At 41.7% G+C, this 21,419-nt stretch overlaps 1 protein-coding gene across 4 annotated transcripts in view; it reads right to left on the reverse strand.

Annotated features, from left to right (window-relative positions):
- Nucleotides 1-21,419, reverse strand: part of LOC119228995 (nck-associated protein 5-like) — a 36,367-nt gene that overhangs the window by 8,027 nt on the left and 6,921 nt on the right. For 3 of the 4 annotated variants that reach the window (XM_037489053.2, XM_037489052.2, XM_037489056.2), the window contains exons 2-9: nucleotides 17,153-17,296; nucleotides 12,986-13,076; nucleotides 12,599-12,748; nucleotides 10,381-10,449; nucleotides 9,175-9,213; nucleotides 8,562-8,681; nucleotides 3,194-3,367; nucleotides 267-3,073 (exon numbers count right to left, since the gene is read on the reverse strand). In XM_037489053.2, coding sequence (XP_037344950.2) covers nucleotides 267-3,073; nucleotides 3,194-3,367; nucleotides 8,562-8,681; nucleotides 9,175-9,213; nucleotides 10,381-10,449; nucleotides 12,599-12,748; nucleotides 12,986-13,076; nucleotides 17,153-17,181 — 3,479 coding nt within the window. In that variant the 5' untranslated portion in view covers nucleotides 17,182-17,296. Of the gene's footprint in view, nucleotides 1-266; nucleotides 3,074-3,193; nucleotides 3,368-8,561; nucleotides 8,682-9,174; nucleotides 9,214-10,380; nucleotides 10,450-12,598; nucleotides 12,749-12,985; nucleotides 13,077-13,315; nucleotides 13,647-17,152; nucleotides 17,297-21,419 lie in introns of those variants that run through there. The other variant, XM_037489054.2, reaches the window with a different exon arrangement.

Below are 21,419 nucleotides of genomic sequence, written 5' to 3' on the forward strand. Positions count from 1 at the left end.
GAAACCGTCAACATTCCACGTGTGCTGACAACATGCCCTGCATGATGCACATAAAGGACCCGATAGCTCTTGAAATCTTTGTATGAAATGAGTCTCAATTGGTCTCTGGGCTAAGGAGAGATGACTTAGAGGACCAGAGGTATTAAAGAACTTTATTAGCAATACGCTTTGAAACTTCAATGTTTATTGTTGAAATGAAAATTCATATGAAAGTCGAACAGTGTGTCGAAAGAAGGCATTCACTTAGAATTGTAAGAATCTCTTACCAGTCTTTTCCATCACTTTTTCTTCTGTCTCTCTTTTTATCAGTCTTAGTCTGTTTTCCTCCCAGGAGTGATGTCATCTTTTGCTCCCTCTTCTCCTCTTTAACTTTGGCTGGATCAGTCTTTTTGCTGCTCGGAGCAGGAAGCTTACTCTTACGAAAACCAAACCAATTTGCTAAAGTTGAGCCCGATTTTGGCTTCACTTCAATGGTTCTCTCTTGTTCCTGAGACTTGTGCAGGTTCTCCTCTATGCCGAGCATCACTTTCTCTTCAATTGTAGTTATAGAACTTTGTCTCTCTGGTTCCTCAGAAACTGGCTCGCCAAAGGCGCTTGAGAACTGTTGCTCAATCTGAAGGCGCCGAGCCTGCTCTCGTTGGAGTTTAAGACTCTGGAGTCTTTCACTGGACGACCCCAATTGTGAAGGTGGTGTCAGGCCCTCTTCAATCAAAAAGTTGTTCAAAAGGGATCGATTCATCGGACAATGGTAGCTACTCGAGCAACTCATACTTCCCGGAAGCACATCATTAAGAGAGTTCAAGGAGCTCCCTGAGTGCGTTTTGATCTGAGTTCGGACTTTTCCAGATCTGTTGAAGCTTGGCCTGTCCATGTAGCGTGCACCAAAGCTCTGGCTGCGAGCCTTGGCTCCGTTCATTCCCATTACTGGCTTGAGCGGAGGTCTGGTCGACACAGACACTGAACGTTTAAACAGCCAACCCTCCTCATCAAAACCCCAATCCAGCATCACCCCACTGTCTGATGCCACAGGTTGAACCGGGGGCTCAGAATCCAGTGAGTTACAGCGGGTCTCCATCTTTCTGCGGACTTTATCATGACGTCCACATTCATGTATCATTTGGGGATCACACGTAAAAGTCTGAAATGTACCTTTTGCAGTGGAGTTTGTTTCATTTTTGTCATGTCTTCCAAAAACCAGGAAGGTACTGGTTTCCTGTCCAGAAATTGCCTCGTGAGATTTAGCGTTTACAGGGAGAGCCATTTTTACAGGTCTTGAGGTGGAACTCTGAGGGTTGTTGGTAATCCCGTGGTAGTACATCTTAGAATATGCCTGAGGAAAAACATCTGAAAGTCTGGGCTCACTAATGCTCTGTTTGGATCGCTGTAAGATGCTCTGACTTGGAAATATAGAAGAAGCACCATGTTCATCGTGGCCGGTGGCAGTTCTGTCCATCGATAGCTGGACTGACTCTCGAAGTGAGGCTGATGGCATCTTGCATGAATGGGTATGGTAGAGCTGGGCCGGTTGTGGGGCTGAACGTTGATTATCGTTTGGTGGGAGGGATTGTTGTGGCTGTAAAATACAAGGGATATATGATTGTTGCCTGGTGGTGCTCGATGTTGTCTTCCCAGTAATGGAGCTTGGCGTCTGACCTGCAGATGAATGGGCCTTGGGTAAGCTGTCACAACTGGGGCGAAGGACCAGAGAAGCAGTTCGACCTGGGGGCCGCGGGGGGGACGGGGACCGACGTTCCAAATGGGAAACCTCCGAGTGTTGGTCTTGGCGGCGTTGTTTTCGTGGAGAGCAGGGTAAGTTGTCATAGAGGCTCTCCTCCACAGACTCATTGCTTGATTGCAAAGATGATTTTGTTGGGCTCTTTGAGCATTCGTTGATCCCCGGGGGCTTAAATGTCTTCACATGTTTCACAGGGGAAGCTAGGGGAGAGCGCACACTCTTAAGAGACTTGGAACTTGTTGACACCAAAGGGTTCTCATCTTTCTCAACTTTAGATAATGAACCCTGTGCTTTACTGAGATTTGTACTTTTGCTAGGAACACTTTGGCCAGGAGGGTTTGACTGTCCTTTGGACCTGTGGCCCTTAATAAGTTTTTGATGGAGGGGAGAATGTGTTTGCTTAGATTGTTCTTTCCCTCCATCTGCACTTTTACTCCGCAGAATGAAAGCCTTTCTTGCTGAGTCGCAAAGTTGAGGTTTCGGTTTCCTCTGTGGAGAGTCTGAGGCGCTGGAGGCCTGGCTTTCACTCCCAGCTTGACTCGCCTGGTCTCTGCAGTGACGAACCTCCATTGAGGAGCTGCGCTGTCTGGCTACACTCACATAGCTCAGAGCGCTAGTGGCAGAGGGCTGAACAGAGGAGCTCACGTCATTTGTATCTGCTTCGACTTCAAGTCGGCCCTGTTGTCTTTTGACATGATCAAGTCTGGATTTACGGTCGGTAGACCTTTCCTGGTTATTATTTCTGTCGCTTAACTTCATGGTGGTGGTCTTGTTTTTTTCCTCCAAATGCATGAGGCCATCTGTTGGGCTTACACCAGGTTTTACTGAGGGGGCCTCTAAAAACAAAAAGTTGTCTGTGACAGGTGAGGGAAAAAGACCAGAATTCCCTGCAAGTTTTACAGGATCTTCTTGAAAATTGTTGTCATCATCCCTTGTGACATCCAGTTTCTGCAAGCAAACAAGCTCTTTTGTTGGTGGTTCACTGGATTCTCTACTTTGTAATTTCGTTGATTCATTTTTGGCATCATCTGAGTCTCGGGCAGTGATCACTGCTCCGGCCTTCAAAGATTTACTTGTCGGGGCTAATTGCTTGTTTGTATTCCCTTGTTGGCCACACTTGAGACCAAACGAGTATATTCCCTCATTGGAAGTCATGCAGTCTTTGCAGTGAGGCACCGACGCGTTTGAGGATGCCTCTTTGGAGCCGCACATTTGAAGGTGCTTCAGACCTTTGAGTATGTGGCCTTCCTTCCATCCCAGGTCTGCCTGCTCGATGGGTGCTGAGTGGTTGCTGGATACTGAGCCCGTACTCATCCTTTTGTCCCGGCTTGCAGCACACTGTGCAATTCAAATCATATTTACAATTACTGAAATGGCGTTAACAGAGGGATCACTGACAGGCCATGAAGATGACAACGTCCCTATTCTTTAAATCAAAGGAAGGGGAATGAAACCCACCTGCTTGGAGAATCCACGTCCCTCTGCCCAAGTGTGGGAGCCACTGGAGTACTCACTACAAGCACTGGATAGAGACAGCTCACTGCCACTGCCACTACTGCGTGGGCAGGTGAGGCTCAGCAGGCTGGGCCACCTCCCTGCAGGAATACATGCCTTTCCATTCCTTTGGACCTCCTGGAAAATCAGTAGTAATGCAGCCAATCAACAAAAATGAAACACTGCAGGCTAACATCAACAAAGCGTGAGAGAAATTTAGAAGGATATACATTTTAGTTGATCAGTAGTGACAAATGGTTTAATTATGCCTCCCTTTGTAGTTTGAAGGAATTACACAATGATAAAGCCCCATTTATCTCTGACACAGGTCCGAAATAAACAATATGCTGGATACATGGCTGTCTCCTCCTAACTAAAGGAACGTTTTCCACTCCAATTGTCAGATGGTTTTTGTTGTAAAATACGTTGTGTTTTCATGTTTGTCTGATCTTGCATTTTTGGGAGCTGGTCTATGAGACATTTTAGAAGTAATGCAGGCGTGTCTCATAGAACATTGTACAATACTGGTATTGTGTTCAAAAATGTCTTCAGCTGATATACTGGAGTTGTGTACTAGAGACACAATGTAGCTTTGAAATAAATGGTAAAAGCTTTAAAGGGACGTCACTGCATATTGTAATACATTCATTCATGATATAATACCTATTCAAATTAAACGATAGGTTGGCAAATAAATAAACAACTGTGTCAACTTTTTAGCTTTTCATTTTGAATGTTCATTACTTGCTCATAAAAACTGGCATGGACTTAATACTACTTACTAAATGATATAGATCCCATACAGCGTGCACTATAGAAAATACATGTCTGTTTTATGTAAAAACTTAATCATTTACTCAAAATAATTTTCTTGTCAATTTTGACTTTCATGTCAATTTTGAATAAGTATCACGAAGGGGTGAAAAATGTGAAGGTTCAATTCCAAATTTGAAAGGACCAGTGTTTTCATTCCTCACCTTAAGGAACATGCGGAGCACCTCAACCTTAACAACTGCTGGCACTGCTGACGCTGTTTGTATTGGTGCCGCTTCCAATCAGAGGGACCCAAAGGTGTGAAAAGCGGTGTGACCCCATTTGAAATAGCATTGATCGTTGCCATGGTCTGTTTCCTCTCAAAGTCATTAATGTCATCTGTTAGCAATAATTAATGTGAATAGGAAATAATTGCACGAGGGAGCCAGGGACTGGAGTGAATTGGTCCATTCATTGATATGCACCTATTATTTGATAATCCATGCTTTATTTCACGAGGCCACATTTGACCACGATTGTGCGGATTATAGTTGGAACTAATTACAGGCAGCATGTTGAGGGCTATCTGAGATTTGATGATCAGTTAAGGACAGCGTGGCCCTGTGCTTAAAGTCAAGGGCAAACTGGACGGCTGTGGAGACGTTTCATCCACTGCAATAATTACCTCAGGGAACAATTCTTAATATTTATCTGCATATAATTCAGACATTGTAATTTAAAATTGTGAAAGAAGAATATATTTCATGCAAATATTTGTCATATGAAAAATTTGCTGAATGCCAAATATGGTAAAAACATTATCTGAAGGATTGTAGAGCTCAACAGCTCTGTATTGTGCATTCACTATAAAGTACTGTCATCAGAGTAAGTATAGTCCCTCTGGATGTTCTCCACCATGAATCAAGAAGCATCACATTCAGAAGCTATGAAAGTTCTCTAAATAGAGATATCACAAGTTACCTACAAATTATTTAAGAGCCTGGGGCCAGGCCTTTTCTTCTTAAAAGTACATCTATGCCGTGACTAAAAGGAAAAGTAAGTGAATAAATAAATGTACGACACATCCATAAAGTGCAAAGAGGACGTGGCTTTGTGTTCTATCTGACTGTGGAAGAGCCAAAGCATGAGTGGGGCACTTTATACTGATGTAATATTGTTTTCTATTTGGAATAATTATTATTATCATTATCATTCATTATTGGTAGCACTGCATCATACTTTTAAAGGGGACAACCAATTTTTGCTAAAACAACAAGCCTGAGAGGGTCTGAGAGAAAATCTATCAAGTTGCATTATGGGTTTGTAGAGCTCACTATAGCGCATTAGTCAATGGTCGGATTACTAATTAATTACAACATAGCATAATGGGAGGGATTACATCCACTAATCATCACAGTGTATATTTTAAGGCTTTAGACTTAAGGACTGAATCATTATATCCCTGCATCCGTCCAATACTATCATGCCACGGCTCGTTTGCAGGTACCTCGTAGCCATGTGACTTCATACATTTTTCTCTTCGATTTCTTCATGGAAATCCAACTGCTAATTTGCAGTTCTACATTTTTCCAGCACAGTCTACGTGAAGTATTTAGACATTCATCTTCCCAGCCGGGGACAGTGCTGACGGGAAGGACCCACACATCTAGTTTGGAATCTGTTACTCGGGTTAAAAGGAATCTCTTTTAGGAGCAATTGTTAACTGAGATGGTGTGATTCATAAAGGCAGAATGCTGAATTTTCTTTGTTGTTGTTAAGTGTTGAATTCACGAAATTACGCACAGTTTCACTTTCACAAGGATAATTTGATGCATTACAATGTTTGTGGTGATAACACTCAGCTCAAAAAAGGTTATTGGAGAATAACAAAAAGAAATTCACCATCTTTACTCTTAATAACGTGCATTCCTCACACTAAAGGTAGTGGGAACACACAGTGTGTTTTAGAAACATTACACTCTCTTTTCTCCTTGTAGCCTCTGAAACGGAGTGTAACATCATAACGTGTCCACAATACTGAAGTGGTAATTGCTATTAAGACATTTTCAGGTCCAGGTGATCAACAGACCATTAAGACACAAGGTCAATTCACTCTTTGCTGCCTCTGAGACGGGTGAGCAGCTCAGAGAAAAGGGCTTAGCAAGAAACAACGGCTTGGCCCATGTCAGGCCCATTAAATACATCTTTAATGCTAGCACCCCAAGGTTAATGATTTTTGTGTGAATGCTTTGTTGGTTCACTGTGTCACAGCTCTACGCACACAAGAAAAAGGACACAACACTGCACAGCACTTCTAATACAGGCTTCTATGAAAGATCGGTCGAGTACATGAACGCCCACAATGAACACAAAAATAGAAAGGCTTTGCAAAACAAAACCACAAAAAAACACTGAGAAATCTAGTCACAGCATTCTGTCCCATTATGCAGAATACCTGAATGTAATGAAGCCCTTATGAGTCACCTGGATACCCCTCACCAAACAGAACAAAAAACAGAAGAGACACGTTTAAATCAGTGGTTGAACATAACCAAACTTAAGGGAAAGAAAATGATGCACACAAATGTATGCTGGTCAATTAAACTGGCATCTACTTCCTAAGTTGTTCATCATTTTCATCTTTTCACAGTGATTTCAGCAACATAAATCTCTTTTTTTCATCACTGAGTGCCATATTATACGAACAAATCATTACCCTGCATCAGAATTCCCAAACCCTTCAGAAAGCTCTCGGGGTTTGGTGAATTGATCTTTTAGTCATAACCAAAAGCAAAATGTTGCTTAATTGCACAGCAGAAAATCCCATCTGTAACTTTAATCAACTAGACAACAAGTATAATGCCTCAAACTTTGGAATCAAAGATATTAATGCAAAGCCTGCTCTAAATACTTTTGTTTATGACTTTCCTGGAATTTGATACAATAACTGTAGTTTATATTCACGCTTTAGGGATGAGATAATTGTCTTACACTACCAATGTAGCCTTCTGGATCATTTTGAATGCAGCATTAGTGAATTTAAAGGCAACATTTGGCACATAAAAGTGTTTTTTCTGTGCTGCTGGCAATTTTGTGTTATGAACATTCTTCATTCATATTTGCTGTAAAAGTTCATGTGGCTCAGTGAAAGTGGGATTATCTTGTAGGGTTGAAAATGCAGTGTCCACTGTAACAATTCATTTTCTAACCAGGATCAAATGACTATTTTACACTTAACGACGGCAATGAGTGTGTTAATCAAACCGCTCACAAAATCAGTGAGTAACTGTGCTAACAGTGTTTGTTTGTTGCTGTCTTAATGCTCTGGATATTGCATTGAGAACCTTTACATTAGGCATGTCTAATACTTTCCTCTTCTGTGATACGTTGGGTCTTATACTAAGACATCATCCGGCTTAGTTTGGCCTTTACAGAAGGTTATAGATGGAGGACAGCATTTCCTGCATCCTGAATGGCCTGGTATGAGGATTCCTAGACTTTCCTTGACAACTTCTTGACTTGGAAAGTTTAATTCATTATTTTTTTAATTACCAATTCTGTCTGTGATATCAAACTGGCATCTTGAATACAGACTTTGTCTGTGTGGTGGAATCTGACTGACAACCCTGACAATCCAGAGACCTTTAGAAACAAAGCAACTTGAAACTTTGTGCATGCCTTCTGCATAATGAATACTATACTTTATTAGAATCGAGACAAATGTTATCTGTTACACGCTGTGCTGGTTTAGAATTTGTGGTCGCAGGATTTTCTGCAATTAATTGCAATTAAGTTAAAAAATGTATGTTCAAATTGTTATGTGCAAAATGAATGAATTAGGCATTTCTTTTAGAATTACTGCTATAATATATATATATACGCACACCAAAGCACTTTTCCTAGATAATACAAATCAAACGTAGACCGTGACTGTGTAGTTGAAGTCACAACCTAACCTTAAATCTGCATTAACTTGGGTGGCAAGCACACACACACACACACACACACACACACACACACACACACACACACACACACACACACACACACACACACACACACACACACACACACACACACACACACACACACGTTATTAATAAGAGCAGCTTCAAAGCTCTACAGTGCACTTAGTGGTGAAGCTCTACAACTAAACATGATGGCTAACAATTCTACACGAAGGCCCAGGTTTAAACCAATTACCCCTCCTGCTGTACGGTTCAGAGCCTTTTAATCAGAGAACCTTGAAAAGTCTGCAGCTCACATTCCGGCTGCAGCAGGATAAGAGGTCTGGTCACTATGAGGCCAAATTCTGACCCGATCAGCATGAAAGAAGAGAGTGGCAAGGGATACATTGAACTGGAGCCCACTAATTTGACACAAAAACAAACACTTTATCAATTGTAAATCCGACAGTAAATCTGTACATCCTATCAATTTAAATGAGACCCTGGGTAGACCTCGCTCTCTGCGTGTTCCTTTATAAAGTTAGAAACCCTTGGCAGTGAAGCCCTGCTCATGTTGAAGCAGGGTTGCTCTGTCGGTGCCTGTTTGCATATTTTGTGTCATGTGTCCCTACCTGGGAGACAGGACTCGTGGACGTTTTGACACGCTGTTGAAACAACACGCTCAGTATACGGTTTTGCTGCTCCAAGTCAAACACACGGGTCCGCAGCTTCACACATTCCTCCTTCAAGTCCTAGAACCCCCCAGAGAGAAGGCAAAATGAGAGATAACACTGGGAGATTTAAGGAGATTACACGACTCATAGCTGTCCTTATGCAACATGGTCAACTGTTTGTTTCTTTTCAAATGGATCACATGCATTTTGCAGGTAAAACCTCATCAAGATGAGTGCTCTCTGTTTGAAGATCAATATGTGGTTTGCATCAATTAACTAATCAATACTTCCATTGTCAAAGTGTATTGAAGTAAATAAATATATGTAATCATATACATATAGAATGAAATTGAATAGGTTGGGCTCCAGTGTTGCTATAATATTCCTACTAGGGATGATATTTTTTAATGTGTTTCCTATCTAAAGGTTTTAGGACTTGTGTGAAATAGCTACATTATGTCGTTGGTAACATAAAAAAGAGGGATTTAATATAATTTAATATGTAGTGCTAATCTGAGTGTTATCATATCGCTGACTGGATGAACGATGTGTCCACGGTGCAGAAACAAACCTTCTGAGTGAGGAGGGCCTGGACCACCTGGTTAGCCACCTGCAAAAGACAGTTAGAATATATGTATATAAAAATGAATGAGCTATCTGGTCATTATTAAATTCCCAAACGTTCTGTGGAGCTTCAGAGGCTGTAAATGAATATGACCAAAGGTTAACTAGTCTAGAGCCATCTAAGATGCTGTAAGGACAGATTGACGCTGTGTTGCATCACAAAGTCACATTGAGTGAAATCTTACAGCAGCGGCCTGCAATTAGAGCAGAATAAACCAAAATGTAGAAACTGATCGCGTTTTTAGAAGACAATGTTACAGAATGCATCTGCTGGACTCAATGCAATTGGAATGAGTGGTCAAAGATATTTAGTTTTTATGAAAAATCTTTAGTTTAGTTTTTTTTGTTAATGCTGTTTAACTTGTCTTCTTTGCTTATAGTGTCTGAAGCTGAAGAATACACTATACGATATGATAAAAGGATTTTGCTTTGCCTCTTTAATCCATCTAAACAACATCCCATACAAAACACAACAGGGAGGCTTTCTGAACGCTTCCCCCCCAAAAGAAATGGGAATAATACGGGAGACGGGAAATTTATCCCAGAGATGAAACTGTACGTAAAACTCTCATGGGCAGCAATCTCCACGGCAACAAGCCAATTACTGAAGCCCCTAAAGAAAGTAGAGAGTGGTGTTGACTGGAGAGAGAAGAGGGAAAAGAAGGGAGAGGATCAAAGGCAGATTACTGATGCTCCTCTTGGCTCTGGCTTCACGTCCTGGTGTCTCTACGAGCTGCTAATCATCTGACGTCCTACCAAACAGACACGTTGGTCTGAGCTGACATTTAACGCTCATAAATGTGCACGAGCTGAAAACGAGGTGAGTCCAGTGTGCCACGACCAATAGAGAACAATATCCACCTGAAAGCTCTGAAACAGCATCTTGCTTGTTTAACCACTGCAACATTAGGGTCCCTGCAGAAGGAGGGAGACGTCTTTATGCTAAGCTAATCAAAGCATGGCTTCCTTTTAACCCCACACACATGAGAACAAGTTATTTTCCAAATGAGTGAACAGAAAGAAACACACAGCGGGCGCTGTTAGCATTATGTTGACATTGTGGACATATTACAGCAGTTCTATTTGCCCAACAGCGTTTGCTTTTACAAACCTGTGTGAGACAAGATGGACAAACACAGGACACAGGACTCACCTCGTCCAGACAGCGCTCGTACTGCTTCCTCTGATTGTCGTTTTCCATGGACAGAGCAGAGTTCTCAGCCTGGAACACAGAGCCATACGTGGACTTATTATTATTATTATGAACTTTCTATTAGATGTGGAAGTTCAGACATCCAGACTCCATCAGGCAGAACTCCACAGTGTCCGTAAGGCTCCCTTGAGGAAGGTTTAATTAAATTAATTCATTTAATTAAAGAAACAAACCTTGTAGCATGTGACTTTGCACTAAAATGATTGATCTGGTAAAGCTGGGTTAAGAAGGTTAGTTTTCACTTCACCTCTGTGAAGGAAGTTGGGTGTTGTCTTCAAAGGAAATCATTTAACCGGGTTCACAAAAGCTATTTTTCTTTGGACAGTGTTTAAAAGGCCACAGATCAGCATGAAGGCTCACAGCTGCTCTGTGGAAAGGTCAGAGGAGCCAAAGTTCTACGTTTGAACTGTGGTGCTTTAGCTCACACTAATCAGCATGATTAATTAACAAAGTACTCAGTACATCACAGATAAGGGAAAATTGATATTTCAATGTATTGCATTTGAAGTCTTCATTAAGAAAAATGAAAGAACATCATGAAGATGCAACGTCATGGAAACCACAAAGTACACTCAGAATAATCCATCCAAGAAAATGGATCTAATGTAAATAATCATCACTAATGACATGGTGGTTATAAAGTATTTGGACATTAAATATCACTGAAATCTGGTGAAAATCCAGCAAGCATCTATGTACGTTGGTAATTCATCTCACACATTTATTGTGAGGTTATCAGGGGTTGACTTTAATCTCAGCGGTTGATGCCCACACTGCTTCAATCACTCAATAAGATAAGTGCATTTGTTGTATTTGATCCTTTGCTTGGTTTCCTCACACTTTATTTCCAGGCTTTTGCTACAGTAAGTGAAGTGGAAGCGAGCCGTGTCACACATTGTTCTGTTTCTGAACAAATCAGGGTGATTGTGGCTCAGTGGAGACCATCTGGAATCCACTTAAAGTGCTTCTGCAGTGTGAGTGGGGGGGGTGAACAGCTCTGTGTGTGGTATCAGAGGACGGGGACGCCTGGGAATGCTGAGATGTGCTGTTGGAGCCAATAATTCAGCTAGATTTGAATCATCTGAATATTGTGGCATGACACAGAACATGTTTGAGATAAGGAAGTCCATCGCTGTCTCGCACCTCACAAGATTTTTTTCTTCTTTCCGTGATGTTTCCGGACACATTAAGAGAGTGAGAGCCTGCCTTAGCAGAAGGAAGCACTATTGGAGAATGTAAATCAGGCAACCAGCTTGCAGCAATCACATAACACTGGAGGCTCCAAGCAGCTGCCTTCAGCAGCGCTCATGCTCAATACCAGACCACCATTAGTGTCCCGAAGCAGCAACTAGACACAGAAACACAGTCCTCATTATTACAGAGGACCTTCTGCAAAACCACTTTAACAAACATGACCCAACAGGTGAGGCTTCGCGGAGGATTTTCCCTTCAGGCTTTAACAGTAGTTTGCAGTAGTTTAGAAGAATGTCATCAATAATAGCTGTGAACCTTTAGCAGAGTGACAGGTCCTTTTTCTTCTAGCAGCGGAGGTGTGACCCTGGAACACTGGCTGCAAATGTTAACTACCCTGTCAGGATTTTAATTATCACCTGATTTGAATAACTCCTTTGTATCCTACTGGTCCTTTTCTTGCACCTTGCGCCGCTCTGCAGCATCACGGGGTCTCATTTCCTGTGATCTCATGTCACAAAGACGGAGAGAGCCATAATGAACCACTGATTGGGCTTTTTTCTCACCTGCATGGCTCATGGTATATAATGTGATGTCATAGACAAGCGCACACAGCTTCAGGCTGCTATGAATGACACATGATGGTTAATGACCAATTCTTTAAAAAAACTCAAACTGACAAACACGAATGCTACGGTGTTCCTGAGGTATTAATTAACACCATGTCAATCCTTTAGCAAACCCTGTAATCCTTCTTTTTCTTTAATAGAAAGGAAATGGAACGTATTAGTGATCAGAATAAAACCAGCACAATAAAGTTCAGTCCAATCTGCCTTGTACGCTTCCCTTGAGCTGACCAATTATTCCAAGTCTCGTGTAATGAGTATTGCTCTTAATACATCCATCAGTGCTTCAGGGATGGGGAGACGGAGCAGGGGGGGGGTCTTGGACCTTGCATCCACTTTACCTCCAGGGCTCGCAGTTGCTCCAGCAGAGGATTGCTGTCCTTTGCATTGTCCTCTGACCCGTCGCCCCCCTCGGGGGGGGCAGGCATCTCCGCTGCTGTGGGACCCTCCAGACTGTCCTGCTGCTTCCACATTTCTTCCAAGAGTTTGTCCTGAAACACAGTGGGAGCCCATCAAAGACTCTGCCTTCACAAAGAAATGAAAAATAAAATCTTTATTCTTTATATTAGAAATAACCCTGGATGAACAACACACTCCACTAATAACACTTCCCATTCACTTTATTTAAGTGTTCCTAGAGTAGATGTTCACTTAGATTCATTTTGAGTCACATTACACACATAATAAATTACACACATATTTGACAGTTCTTTGATAGCACTTATTACCTTGTAGGCTTTCATCAGGTCCAGCGGGTCCACCTTGGGCCCTTCCAATGAGTCCTGGTTCTGTAGTAGCGTGCGCACTGTCTCCTCCATGCTGCGTTCAACAAGCAAAAAAAAAAGTAATTTTTTCACATGGATTTTTATTTTTTATTTTTGTTCAACCAATTCCAGCAGACAAGTGTAGAAATAGCATATTTAGAAATATAGTACTTTCAGAAATTCAGGTAGCCTATAGGTAAGTAGACCTTCTGTAAACTATGTTTTTTTAAGTAGACCAATACTTTCAAGTACATTCAGAACATTGGTTATTTTTTCAGACGTGGACTTAGTTACCCTGGTCCTTAAACCAGTCATCTGGTGCAGTGTGGGTTGGGTGTGGGTCCTTGTACGTCCACGCTAGCTGCTAATTGTGTTGCGTTGAGGTGATACTTGAGGCTCGATGTGAATTCCTTGTTGCAGAGCTTGCACACAACCACGCTCTTATCGACGCTTCCATCCGTGTGTTTATTATAAGAAGATTTCCCATTCACGGGGCCACCCGACACGGTCTCGTCAGCTTCTTCGTTCATGTTCACTGTGGTTTGTTGTTGTCTGAAGTCATGGACGCTAGTTGGTGCTCCAGTATAATCGGTCCCCCCGAAACTCATCCAGTGAGAAACGTTCCGCGGTGCAAAAAATAAGTGTAAAAATGCGTAAAAAATGTTTAATGTGTTATTTTTTGTGTAGTTAATTAATCTCAATTCACATTGTAATTAATTAATCGTAAACAACGCGCTAAAGTCCCGGCCCTAGTAATATATGATTTATTTTGATGCTGGGGATACTACTTTGTTTAGCTTTTAGTCATATAATAATAGCTTATGTAAGGAAGGAAATCAACCATTAGTGCAGAAACGAAGTGCTGCTTGTTGAACGCATTTCATCAATTGTGATGACTGCAACACTGTAAAAGTGCTATTAAATTCTATTTATACCTTTAAAAGCACATTGTGGCTTTAATGAGGAAGAACTGGTGTTTTGGACCATAGGGGGAAGCAGAAATCAAATAATAAACTTTATTGACACATCATCACTTTTAATAATGATATGTGAAATGTGTGACAACATTATAGCTTTCATTTGGAGACTTGACTTCATTCAGTTGATGACCATGAGCCCAAAAGCTGCTTGGTCTCCTACTTTGGAGGGAAATCTGATACATTTACTTCCTGAATGGCTGCATATGGCTGCTAGTTAGCAGCTAGTTAGCAGCTAGTCAGCAGCTGTTTGCTGTTGGACAGGAAGTCTCCGGTGGGTTTTACTCTGCTGGACAGAACGGTGAACAGAGACCAGAGGGAAATCAGACTGTGACATCGCAGGCAAACAAGTGACCTTTCACATAAAAGCAGACTGCAGCACAGCTTTTATTGTCACGTCCTGAGCATCTTTTCCCCCTTCATTAGGTATTTAGCACTAGCTGCAGACTCTCCAGGTCCCAGACACCAACCTGAAACCAACCAGATGAGGTGCTGCTGGTCAAACTGAATCAGACGCACCAAGCTTCCGTTTCCACCACGTCTCTCTGAAGTGACAGTGAGCAGCACAGCATCTCCTCCACAAAGTTAGCACATCGTCGTATGAATACATTTAATACTAAATCTGAAATATAGCTTTACAAACATCTGAGCCGCAACGTCACTAAATGAATGTTGCAATTTACCGTCGTTCATTTTATCATCATTTTTGTTGTCATTTTTACACTGCAGAAGGTCCTCCTGGCACCTCATGGTTGCTCCGCACAAAGTCGCAAAAATCAACTGTACTCCATTTAACATTCATGTTATTCTCAGCAATACTTCATTCAGTGCCTCCACTTCTGCCCACTCCCTAGTCCTTCAGCTCATGCTGCTCCTTCTAAACGAGGCTGAGTCTTGGTCTTTACTTTGTGTTTGTATTTGGGCACTAAAGGGAACGTGGGTCTCTTGGTCTCCCTCTGGACCATGTGGGGAATAATATGCAGCCGAATGCTCTCAGGAAACGGAATAAAGCTCCAACCCAAACTGGCTGTAACCTCAGAAGGCCTCGCATTGCTTATGAAGGTTAATGTTTGACACGACGTCTCCAAATCAAGCCTCTTTTAGATTAGATAACATGAGAAGGCAGTTTTCCAAAGTTGAGAATTATGTGAAAGGTTTCTTGGTGTTTATTATCACACATTATATAAAATCCTTCCGTAAATGTTCTGCAAATATTTGATTGCACTCATGAACCTTTATTTATGCCACAAGAATCCCTATTTTCCAGGGTTAAGGGGAGAATTGATTCACAGGATCTCATCTCATCTTCAACCTCTTATCCGGGGTTGGGTCGCGGGGGCAACACCTCCAGCAGGGACCCCAAACTTCCCTTTCCTGGGGAGCATCTAGCAGCTCTGACTGGGGCCCAGGCGTTCCCAGTGCAGAGATATAATCTCTCCACCTGGCCCTGGGTCTTCCTCAGGGCCTCTTCCCAGCTGGACGTGCCTGGAACTCCCCCCAAGGGAGGCGTCCAGGGGGCATCTTACCAGAAGCCCAAACCACCTCCACTGGCTCCTTTCAACACAAAGGAGCAGCGGCTCCACTCTGAGCTCCTCAGCCTTCTGTCTCCAAGGGAGACGCCAGCCCTCCTGAGGAAACCCGTGACCTGGTCCTTTGGGTCATGACCCATCCTTCATGACCAGGTGAGGGTCGGAATGAAGATTGACCCGTAGATGGAGAGCTTTTACAGGATGAATGATTCAATTAGTTTATTGTTCCATCCTTCTACCCATTATTAATAGAATAGATACTAACAATCTTTACTTTGTGAAAAATAGGCATGAATAGGAGTACATTTATGAAGATGGCAAACTTTTATTCTTTTAGATGCTTTTGTTTCATTTGGTGTTTGTTGTGAGTCTAAATTCAAATTGAAACCATCCAGATCTGTTCATGTGGAATATATATAAAACGTTGTAAGATATGAGTAATAAATGTGTTCTGTAAATAAAATATGAGACACAAAGGATCCTCCAGAGCTCCACCAGCACTACTTAAGGGCCCTTGGAGTTTAAAGAAATATCACCAGGAAAAGAGACGCTGATTTTTACATAAATCAATGCATCCAGAAGCCTTTTCTTTGTCAGAAACACGCTTGGTGATATTTAACCTTTAAGAACACCTCGTAGTACTAAAGCTGTGTAAATATTACATTTAACAAAGAAGATGGAAATTCATCATGACTCTTTTTGGGGAGGAGTCATGATGAAAAACAGATGATCTTTATGCATTAAACTCAATCGGCTTTCTCTGTCCTTGCTTTGAGGAAATTGATTGATCCATTGATCCACCCGTCGAAAAGACCACTATTTAAAAGTTGAACTTCTTCAAGGTTGAGGTTATTAAACAAATAATACTTCATTCAGTTTGTCAAGAATAAAACAAAATGCTTAGACACACAAAAACAAGAGAAGACAAAAACTGAGATAAACAAACTAATCAAACCGTTAGTGGCCATGTCACAAAAATATCATTGCTGAATAAAAATAAATGACATAGATATTTAAATGAAGGTTTTTTTTTTTCATTAGGGTTCTGCTGTACAGCTGTCTGTAGCAGGGAGAGAACAACAGATGGATCCAGATAAATATCAGGCAGTGGTTCAGATGTGCGATGCAGGGATGAATTTAACTCACAAATCACCAGGCCTCATCTCACACCTCACTGCGTACACGCACATGACAGGTGGCTGGACTTAGTGCCTGGTTCTGATTTCTCTTCATGGAGAGGTTGACACTTCATATCGGGTTTAAGTGTCAGCTGCTTCAAATAAAACGGAGCATATTTCTTCTTTCAAGACCATTCTCTGCATGAAGGGCTCTCAAGTTAATGAAAATGTTGGAGGTCACCACAGTTCATCACTTTTGGTCCTCAGCGTTTTGATGGATGTGTGAGTTTGTTGAGTTGTGTCACCTTTGCTTTTAATCTACTGAGATGCAAATGTTGCAATAATTCTTTCTGAGGAGACAACCCGCCTGAATGTAGAACCCAAGAGGCTCCACAGAACTTTCACATGGAACTCACCCACATCTCAGACTTTGAGGAGTCAAATTGATTGGAGCTCTTAAATGTTTAGTGTTTAGTGCAAACGAGGCTCTGGCAGTGTGTGTCGTACCTGGAGAAGCGCTGCTGCAGTGACACCATCTGCTGTCCACCCTGCTGAGGCGCAGCCGGCTCCCGGCTCTCCACGCCCAGATGTTGTTTGGTCACAGCTGGGGATTCTTCTTCTTCTTCTTCTTCTGGATCCGTGTTGGCGTCGCTGCAGGGAGACACAGAACATCTCTTGTTAATCTTGGTTTCATAATCCCAAACATCTGTACATAGATATACACACTAAAAATATATGGATCAATATGTCGTCATTCAGATAGATGTGTGGACTAGTGGCTTTTCTTTGGGTGGTTACCTGTCTGAGAACTACTCAGCTGAAAGAAGTGACACAAGTGTATTCATGTTTCATGTTATTCATGTTAGGAGTAGTAGTAGGAGTAGTAGTAGTAGTAGTAGTAGGAGTAGTAGGAGTAGGAGTAGGAGTAGTAGTAGTAGGAGTAGTAGTAGTAGTAGTAGTAGTAGGAGTAGTAGTAGTAGTAGTAGTAGGAGTAGTAGTAGTAGTAGTAGGAGTAGTAGGAGTAGTAGTAGTAGTAGTAGTATGAGTAGTAGGAGTAGGAGTAGTAGGAGTAGTAGGAGTAGTAGTAGTAGTAGGAGTAGGAGTAGGAGTAGTAGGAGTAGTAGTAGTAGGAGTAGGAGTAGTAGTAGTAGTATGAGTAGTAGGAGTAGGAGTAGTAGGAGTAGTAGTAGGAGTAGGAGGAGTAGTAGGAGTAGGAGTAGTAGGAGTAGGAGTAGGAGTAGTAGGAGTAGTAGTAGTAGGAGGAGTAGGAGTAGGAGTAGGAGTAGTAGGAGTAGGAGTAGGAGTAGGAGTAGTAGTAGTAGGAGTAGTAGTAGTAGTAGGAGTAGTAGGAGTAGTAGTAGTAGTAGGAGTAGTAGGAGTAGTAGTAGTAGTAGGAGTAGTAGTAGTAGTAGTAGTAGGAGTAGTAGTAGTAGTAGGAGTAGTAGTAGTAGTAGTAGTAGGAGTAGTAGTAGTAGTAGTAGTAGTAGTAGTAGTAGTAGGAGTAGTAGGAGTAGTAGGAGTAGTAGTAGTAGTAGTATGAGTAGTAGGAGTAGGAGTAGGAGTAGGAGTAGTAGGAGTAGTATGAGTAGTAGTAGTAGGAGTAGTAGTAGTAGGAGTAGTAGTAGTAGTAGTAGTAGGAGTAGTAGTAGTAGTAGTAGTAGGAGTAGGAGTAGTAGTAGTAGTAGTAGTAGTAGTAGTAGTAGGAGTAGTAGGAGTAGTAGTAGTAGTAGTAGTATGAGTAGTAGGAGTAGGAGTAGTAGGAGTAGTAGGAGTAGTAGTAGTAGTAGGAGTAGGAGTAGGAGTAGTAGGAGTAGTAGTAGTAGGAGTAGGAGTAGTAGGAGTAGTAGGAGTAGTAGGAGTAGTAGTAGGAGTAGGAGTAGTAGGAGTAGTATGAGTAGTAGTAGTAGTAGGAGTAGTAGTAGTAGGAGTAGTAGTAGTAGTAGTAGTAGTAGTAGGAGTAGTAGTAGTAGTAGTAGTAGGAGTAGGAGTAGTAGTAGTAGTAGTAGTAGTAGTAGGAGTAGTAGGAGTAGTAGGAGTAGTAGGAGTAGGAGTAGGAGTAGTAGGAGTAGTAGTAGTAGGAGTAGGAGTAGTAGTAGTAGTATGAGTAGTAGGAGTAGGAGTAGTAGGAGTAGTAGTAGGAGTAGGAGGAGTAGTAGGAGTAGGAGTAGTAGGAGTAGGAGTAGTAGGAGTAGTAGTAGTAGTAGGAGGAGTAGGAGTAGGAGTAGGAGTAGTAGGAGTAGGAGTAGTAGTAGTAGGAGTAGTAGTAGTAGTAGGAGTAGTAGGAGTAGTAGTAGTAGTAGGAGTAGTAGGAGTAGTAGGAGTAGTAGTAGTAGTAGGAGTAGTAGTAGTAGTAGTAGTAGTAGTAGTAGTAGGAGTAGTAGTAGTAGTAGGAGTAGTAGTAGTAGTAGGAGTAGTAGTAGTAGTAGTAGGAGTAGTAGTAGTAGTAGTAGTAGTAGTAGTAGTAGTAGTAGTAGGAGTAGTAGGAGTAGTAGTAGTAGTAGTATGAGTAGTAGGAGTAGGAGTAGTAGGAGTAGTAGGAGTAGTAGTAGGAGTAGGAGTAGTAGGAGTAGTAGTAGTAGGAGTAGGAGTAGGAGTAGTAGTAGTAGTATGAGTAGTAGGAGTAGGAGTAGGAGTAGTAGGAGTAGTAGGAGTAGTAGGAGTAGTAGTAGTAGTAGGAGTAGTAGGAGTAGTAGTAGTAGTAGGAGTAGTAGGAGTAGTAGTAGTAGTAGGAGTAGTAGTAGTAGTAGTAGTAGGAGTAGTAGTAGTAGTAGGAGTAGTAGTAGTAGTAGTAGTAGGAGTAGTAGTAGTAGTAGTAGGAGTAGTAGGAGTAGTAGTAGTAGTAGTATGAGTAGTAGGAGTAGGAGTAGTAGGAGTAGTAGGAGTAGTAGTAGGAGTAGGAGTAGTAGGAGTAGTAGTAGTAGGAGTAGGAGTAGGAGTAGGAGTAGTAGGAGTAGGAGTAGGAGTAGGAGTAGTAGTAGTAGGAGTAGTAGTAGTAGTAGGAGTAGTAGTAGTAGTAGGAGTAGTAGGAGTAGTAGTAGTAGTAGGAGTAGTAGGAGTAGTAGTAGTAGTAGGAGTAGTAGTAGTAGTAGTAGTAGGAGTAGTAGTAGTAGTAGGAGTAGTAGTAGTAGTAGTAGTAGGAGTAGTAGTAGTAGTAGTAGTAGTAGTAGTAGTAGTAGGAGTAGTAGGAGTAGTAGGAGTAGTAGTAGTAGTAGTATGAGTAGTAGGAGTAGGAGTAGGAGTAGGAGTAGTAGGAGTAGTATGAGTAGTAGTAGTAGTAGGAGTAGTAGTAGTAGGAGTAGTAGTAGTAGTAGTAGTAGGAGTAGTAGTAGTAGTAGTAGTAGGAGTAGGAGTAGTAGTAGTAGTAGTAGTAGTAGTAGTAGTAGGAGTAGTAGGAGTAGTAGTAGTAGTAGTAGTATGAGTAGTAGGAGTAGGAGTAGTAGGAGTAGTAGGAGTAGTAGTAGTAGTAGGAGTAGGAGTAGGAGTAGTAGGAGTAGTAGTAGTAGGAGTAGGAGTAGTAGGAGTAGTAGGAGTAGTAGGAGTAGTAGTAGGAGTAGGAGTAGTAGGAGTAGTATGAGTAGTAGTAGTAGTAGGAGTAGTAGTAGTAGGAGTAGTAGTAGTAGTAGTAGTAGTAGTAGGAGTAGTAGTAGTAGTAGTAGTAGGAGTAGGAGTAGTAGTAGTAGTAGTAGTAGTAGTAGGAGTAGTAGGAGTAGTAGGAGTAGTAGGAGTAGGAGTAGGAGTAGTAGGAGTAGTAGTAGTAGGAGTAGGAGTAGTAGTAGTAGTATGAGTAGTAGGAGTAGGAGTAGTAGGAGTAGTAGTAGGAGTAGGAGGAGTAGTAGGAGTAGGAGTAGTAGGAGTAGGAGTAGTAGGAGTAGTAGTAGTAGTAGGAGGAGTAGGAGTAGGAGTAGGAGTAGTAGGAGTAGGAGTAGTAGTAGTAGGAGTAGTAGTAGTAGTAGGAGTAGTAGGAGTAGTAGTAGTAGTAGGAGTAGTAGGAGTAGTAGGAGTAGTAGTAGTAGTAGGAGTAGTAGTAGTAGTAGTAGTAGTAGTAGTAGTAGGAGTAGTAGTAGTAGTAGGAGTAGTAGTAGTAGTAGGAGTAGTAGTAGTAGTAGTAGGAGTAGTAGTAGTAGTAGTAGTAGTAGTAGTAGTAGTAGTAGTAGGAGTAGTAGGAGTAGTAGTAGTAGTAGTATGAGTAGTAGGAGTAGGAGTAGTAGGAGTAGTAGGAGTAGTAGTAGGAGTAGGAGTAGTAGGAGTAGTAGTAGTAGGAGTAGGAGTAGGAGTAGTAGTAGTAGTATGAGTAGTAGGAGTAGGAGTAGGAGTAGTAGGAGTAGTAGGAGTAGTAGTAGGAGTAGGAGTAGTAGGAGTAGTATGAGTAGTAGTAGTAGTAGGAGTAGTAGGAGTAGTAGTAGTAGTAGGAGTAGTAGGAGTAGTAGTAGTAGTAGGAGTAGTAGTAGTAGTAGTAGTAGTAGTAGTAGGAGTAGTAGGAGTAGTAGTACTAGTAGGAGTAGTAGTAGTAGTAGTAGTAGTAGGAGTAGTAGTAGTAGTAGTAGTAGTAGTAGTAGTAGTAGTAGGAGTAGTAGGAGTAGTAGTAGTAGTAGTAGTATGAGTAGTAGGAGTAGTAGGAGTAGTAGGAGTAGTAGTAGTAGTAGTAGTAGGAGTAGTAGGAGTAGTAGTAGTAGGAGTAGGAGTAGGAGTAGTAGTAGTAGTATGAGTAGTAGGAGTAGGAGTAGGAGTAGTAGGAGTAGTAGGAGTAGGAGTAGTAGTAGGAGTAGTAGGAGTA

Source organism: Pungitius pungitius, chromosome 10 (genome assembly GCF_949316345.1).
Source record: "Pungitius pungitius chromosome 10, fPunPun2.1, whole genome shotgun sequence".
Lineage (NCBI taxonomy): Eukaryota > Metazoa > Chordata > Actinopteri > Perciformes > Gasterosteidae > Pungitius > Pungitius pungitius.